This window comes from Carica papaya, chromosome 9 (assembly GCF_054855325.1).
Source record: "Carica papaya isolate Zhongbai chromosome 9, ASM5485532v1, whole genome shotgun sequence".
Classification (NCBI taxonomy): Eukaryota; Viridiplantae; Streptophyta; class Magnoliopsida; order Brassicales; family Caricaceae; genus Carica; species Carica papaya.
Window position 1 is genome coordinate 2,765,076 of NC_142317.1, and position 6,570 is coordinate 2,771,645.

Sequence of the window (6,570 nt, forward strand, 5' to 3'; positions counted from 1 at the left end):
TTTTGCTTCCGCACTCATATTATTATATGTATTTCTTTTTGAATTTCCAGGACCGTTACAATTAATTTATCTCTCAATGTTTTCTTTCCCGATTTCCCTTAAGTAAATTAGTAAATCTCAAATTTAATCTCTTATTTAATATATTTAAATATATATTGTGTATATATTATATATGATTTAACATATTATCAGTTATATAATACATGTGACTTCTTAGTCATATGTTAATTAAGTTTTTTATTTATATTTATTAAAAAAAATTTAATAATTATTATAAGATTTTGGTCATTTCCAGTGTCTAACATATATTTTTACCGGACATAGTAATTTTTATTTTTAAAATAATATTATTTTTATATTTATATTTATATTTAGTTTTATCAAACATATAACAATTTCTTTACTCAAAAATACTTTTATCGAACAATTAAGAAATTTTGAGTTAAATTGAACTGTATATTTCCTTATATAGTTGTTAGAAGACTCTATTATAAATATGCATACCATATATATCTCCTAATTAAATTAATTAATTTAAATAAATTTTACCCTTAAAAAGGAAGAAACTTTATTTAAAGTTCTCAAATTTGAAATTTTTAATTTTTGCATGGCAGGGCAACGTATAATTAAGAAGGGAAGAGAAAATAGAACACCCCATGGTACATATTATATATATATACATATATATAGAATCAAATAAGAAAAAATAGAACACTCCAAAGGAAAGAAAAAAGATCGGTAGAGCTGCAACAACGTCCATTCAACTTAGAAAGCAAGATCGATAGAGCTGCAAAGAAAAAACAGATTTCATATTTAAGAATCTGCCTCAGCACCAAGAAGAAAAAAGTTTTACCCTTCAAAAAAATATATCTTCTTCTTTAAATTTTATTTCCTACAGTTCTAAAACTTTGAAATTTTAAATAACTTTTGCATAACGAGACAAAATATAAGTTATTATCGGTTTATTGAGCCGCATGCATCACTCGTTTAGACATTTGATGATTTCCATGGCCAATAAAACGAAAAAGAAAAAGAAAAAGTACTTCCATAATTGAGAAGGAAAGGAAAATATTTTTTTACCTTCACTTCCATAATTGCTTCATTTGATTTTTTTTTGGCAACTTAATCACTTCAATTTCTTTAACAATTTTCTTTTAAAGAAAATACTCAAATTCTTCATATAATTTTTTTTTTATTTAAATATATTATGATTTCTTGGAATAAATATAAATTTGATTACTGCAATCTAATTGATATATTTATGAATTATATGTTCAAGCCCACTAAATTAGCATTATATATTAATTACAGTGCGATTTATTTTTACATAAACTATATAATTTGTAATGATTTTTAAGTGCTGGGAATAAAACACAAGACATTTCTTTATTAAAAAGTATTTTCATTAAATAAATATTATCTACGTTCTTTGTACTCATTACAAGAGTATGCATAATATATCAACTAAATAAATAAAAGTAATCTGAATAATTTTTAACCTCAAAAAAGATAGATTTTTTTCTCTAAAGCTCTCAAATTTAGAATAATTCTTGTGTAGCAGGGCAAACTATAAGTCCCTTTCAGCTTTACAAATGCATGACACTCAGAAATTTTAGATTTCTACGTCCACAAAAAAGAAAAATAAAAAATGATGTCCATTATTAAAAAGCAATAATGGTCTTATATTTCTTATCTTCATACCAGATTTTCAGAAGAAATCTTCCGCGGTACATATAAAATGTATATAGACTCGGAGTATGCATACGCACTCATGCGTTCTTCCTATAAATATTAACTAAAGTTATAATATTAGCGACAAACTATTCAACATGATGCTTGAAAGCTGGTCACGGTGGATGGAGGAAGAGCACACGAAGATAATGATTAATATCTTTTTTGCAACAGCCGCCGTATTTGTTGGGTGTAAATGGTTGGTGAAGATAGCCATGAGAGGTAAGCCCCCATTGCCACCTGGTCCAAGAGGCTTGCCTTTAGTAGGAAATCTTCTTTTTGTTGAACCAGATCTTCATATTTATTTTTCCAAATTGTCTAAAAGATTTGGCCCAATCTTCAAAATCCAAATGGGTACAAAAATCTACATCGTTATAAACTCAGCTCCACTGGCCAGACAAATCCTTAAAGAAGATGATGCAATTTTTGCTAATCATGATCCCCCACTAGCCGCACTAGCTGAAACATACGGTGGTCGTGACTTAGTATGGAGACCATATGGTCCTGAATGGCGAAACTTACGCAAGGTTTTTGTTCGTGAAATGATGAGCAAGACATTCTTTGATGCTTCTAATGGCCTTCGTCGAAGAGAGGTGCGAGAGATGGTGAAGGAAATCTACGCAAAAGTAGGCTCACCCATAAAAGTTGGGGATCAAGTGTTCTTAACTTCTTTGAATGTAGTAATGAACATGTTATGGGGTGCCTCTTTGGATACAGATAAGAAAATTAGTGTAGGGTTGGAGTTCAGACAAGTTATAGATGGGATAGTTGATCTTTTGGGAACACCTAATATTTCTGATTTCTTTCCTATCCTTGCCCCTTTAGATTTACAAGGAATTGTATCAAAAATTTTGAAACTCAGATCATGGCTCGATAGGATTTTTGAATCAGTGATTGCAATAAAACAAACTACTAAGACAAATAATGAAGACAAGGACTTTTTGCAAATTTTATTGGAGCTTATGGAGCATGAAGATGAAAAGATGCCATTTTCCATGACTGATATCAAGGCTTTGTTATTGGTAAGTTAAAACTTAATTTATATAAAGATGTATAGATATTAACAGTTTTGCTTATATACACATGCAGGATATTATTATTGGAGGAACAGATACATCATCGACTACGGTAGAATGGGCAATGACAGAGTTATTAAGAAATCCAGATATAATGAAGAAAGTACGCAAAGAATTGGAAAGAACTGTTGGCAATCAAAAAATTGTAGAGGAGTTTCATATAAATGAGCTACATTATTTGCAATCAGTAGTAAAAGAAACAATGAGATTACATCCAGTTCTTCCTCTACTTGTCCCTCACAGTCCTAGTGTCTCGACAACTATAGCTGGCTATGCAATTCCTAGAGGCTCAAATGTTTTTATTAATATTTGGCTAATAATGAGAGATTGTAAGACTTGGAAAAATTCACTTGACTTTCAGCCTGAGAGATTCTTAGAACATCCAGAAATTGGTGATTTCAGAGGAAATAATTTCAATTATCTTCCTTTCGGATCAGGGAGGAGAATATGTCCAGGGATTAATTTAGGAGAGAAGATAATAATGTATGTGTTAGCCACTCTCTTACATTCTTTTGATTGGAAAGTGGAAGAAGATACAAATCTGGATTTATCTGAGAGATATGGTATCATAACGAAGAAAAAAGATCCTTTAGTGGCTATACCGAGTGCTAGATTGTCTACTTTTGAGCAATATTGCTAAAATTAAATACTCAATTGAGTAATTATTGTTAAATATGAGAGAATTCATTAAGTTATATTAAAAAAAAAATGTGATATGAATTTAGCACAAATAATGAATTATAAAGCATGTGTGAGGATTTTTAAACATACCTTTGATTGTAAATTGTATTTGAAATATTTGAAATAAAATATTACTAAATATCTTTACAATTTTTGCTGACCAATTAAACTATTTTTATTAATTAAGTTATAGAACATATAATTGATAATATTAGAAATAATCTTAGGAAGATGAACATTGAAAAAGATCTTCTCAAAGTTCAAAACCACAACAACATCCATTCAACTTAGAAATCAATATTGGTAGAGCTGCAATTATAACTCTCTACCTTCAAACCGCAGCTTATACAAGGTCTTGAAAGTTATATATAGGCTAAGAATATGTGCGCCCACATATTTGCTATTTCTGCAAATATTAATCAAAATTAGGGATCACAATCTGAAATCATTCTATCCAAACTACCCTAATTCGGCCCGACGCAATATTTTAAATAAATTTATGGTTTTATATGGAACAGATTCGAGTTGATAGAAAATTATGAGCAAGGCAGGAATAAATTCAGGTTTAACACACTAAAATTTGTCTATACTGACTTCACAATATTTATATATATTTTTATTTTTTATTAACATTATATATGTGTGTGTGTATATGTATAATTGGACCCCAAAAAATAAGTTCATGAAAAATTAGAGGGAGTTGTTGACAATGTAGAAAATTTTGAGATAAACCAACTTCATTATTTACAGTCAGCGGTGAAAGAAACAATGAGAATACATTCAGTTGTTCCTCTTGTTATCGTTCAGATTTCTTTAAATAATTATAACTGGTTGTACTATTTCGAAAGACTCAAGTATTTTGTTTATGTTTGGTTAATAACGAGAGATCTTGAGACTTCAAAAAATTTACTTGAATTTCAATTCAAGAAATTTTTGGAGCATCCAAAGAATTCTTGACGACAGAAAAAATAATTTAAATTATTCTTTTATATATATATATATTAGGAAGAAGAATATTCATAATTTAACAGAGAAAATAATAATATATGTGTTCGAGGAATTGTTTTATTTATTTTCTTTTGATTGTAAGTTAGTAAATACTACAAAGTTAGAATTTAGCAAAAACAATAATTATAAAGTATGTAGTGAGAATTTTTAAATATATCTGTGATTACAAATAATATTTGAAATATTTAATAAAATACTACTACTCCTTTCGTTTAAAATAAACATTGGCTCTTGCACATGCTTGCTTTCCAACGTGAAGCTTCTTCTTAGCCCTCAACATGACAACTAAATATCTTTACAAAATTTTGCTGATCAATTAAATTATTTTTATTAACTAAGTAACACAAGTCATATTTGATCATATTAGAAATAATCTTAGGACAAAGAACATTGAAAAAGATCTTCTCAAAGTTCAAAACTACAACAACATCCATTCAACTTACAAAAGCAATATTGGTAAGCAGCAATTATAACTCTCTACTTCAGCACCAAACAAAATGACCTTTAAAAAATATTAGTTATTGTCAGCTTATTATAACTTGAATGTATGTGTCTGCTCTTTTGAAAATATGAAATTTGCATGGTCAATTAGACCAAAAAGAAAGAAAAGAAAAGAAAGTCCATAATTGAGAAGGAAAGGAAAAAATATTTATAAGGAGCAATGGCCTTATATTTTTTAACCTTCATACTACAGCTTATACAAGATCTTGAAAGTTATATATATAGAGGCTAAGAACATGCAACCCCACATATTTGCTATTTCTGAAATATCAATTAAAGTTAGGGATCGCAATCTTTATGAGAAACTATTCTATCCAAACAACCCTAACCCGATCCAACGCCATATTCTAAATACATTTATGATTTTATGTGGAACGGATTTGAGTTGATAGGAAATTATGAGTAAGGCAAGATAAATTCAGGTTTAATATATTAAAATTTATCCGTATCGAATCCATAATATTTATATATTTTTTTATTTTTTAATAACATTACATATGTGTGTGCGTGTATATATATAAATATAATTAGACCCTTAAAAAAAAGTTCATGAAAAATTAGAGGGACTTGTTGACAATGTAGAAAATTTTGGTATAAACCAACTTTATTATTTGTATTCAGTGGTGAGAGAAACAACGAGAATACATTTAATTATTCTTCTTTTTATCCCTCAAACTTCCTTAAATAATTATAAATGGTTACACTATTCTTTCTTAACGACTCAATAATTTTATTTATATTTGATTAATAATGAGAGATCTTGGGACTTGGAAAAATTTATCTGAATTTCAATCCAAGAATAGGTGGCAGCAGAAGAAATAATTTAAATTATTTTTCTCTTTATTATTAATTACATCATGTATGTATTACGCATATGACATAATACTTATATGATTTCTTATATATATATGTTAATTAAGTTTTTTATTTATATTTATTAAAAAAATCATTGATAATTGGTAAATCATTTCAGTGTCAATATTTGTTACACCAAATACAACATTTTTTTTATATTTTAAAGTACCAATGTTTTTTCGTATTTACTTTCATCGAATATACAATAATCTCTTTACTTAAAAATAATTTTGTTAAATAAATATTTTATAAAAAATTATGAATTTAATTCAAGCTGTGTTTAAAAATATGTATAATGTTAGTTAAAAGAATTATATTATAAATATGTATAATATATCACCATCAACGTGTTTCTACTAGAAAAAATATTAAACAAAATCTTCCTCCAAGCAAATTTTTTAATTAAAAAAAAAAAAGTCTTCTCAGGTTCTCAAAACTACAGACACCCATACAACAATGTCCCCTCAAGTTTTTAAAAGGCTAATGGTTAATTCCAGGAAATATGGGGCCATATGGAAGAGAACTTCCACCAAGCCATGAAGAAAAAATGGGTTCCAAATATTTCAGAAATTTCCATCACTCTTTTAGAGATTCGACATTTTCTACGGCCACAAAAATAATGATTTCCATAATAAAGAAGGAAAAAAGATAGATATTTTGGAGGAGCAGTAACACTCTTATATTTCTTATCTTCATACCATATGTGGAAAGCCAGTGT

At 28.0% G+C, this 6,570-nt stretch overlaps 1 protein-coding gene across 1 annotated transcript; it reads left to right on the forward strand.

Moving 5' to 3' along the window:
- The first annotated feature begins 1,719 nt into the window (after nt 1–1,719).
- Nucleotides 1,720–3,480, forward strand: LOC110823309 (geraniol 8-hydroxylase-like). Its single transcript, XM_022053671.2, has 2 exons — nt 1,720–2,753; nt 2,821–3,480. The coding sequence occupies exons 1-2, from the start codon at nt 1,830–1,832 to the stop codon at nt 3,445–3,447; spliced, it is 1,551 nt and encodes a 516-aa protein (XP_021909363.2). The 5' UTR covers nt 1,720–1,829; the 3' UTR covers nt 3,448–3,480.
- The last annotated feature ends 3,090 nt before the right edge of the window (nt 3,481–6,570 follow it).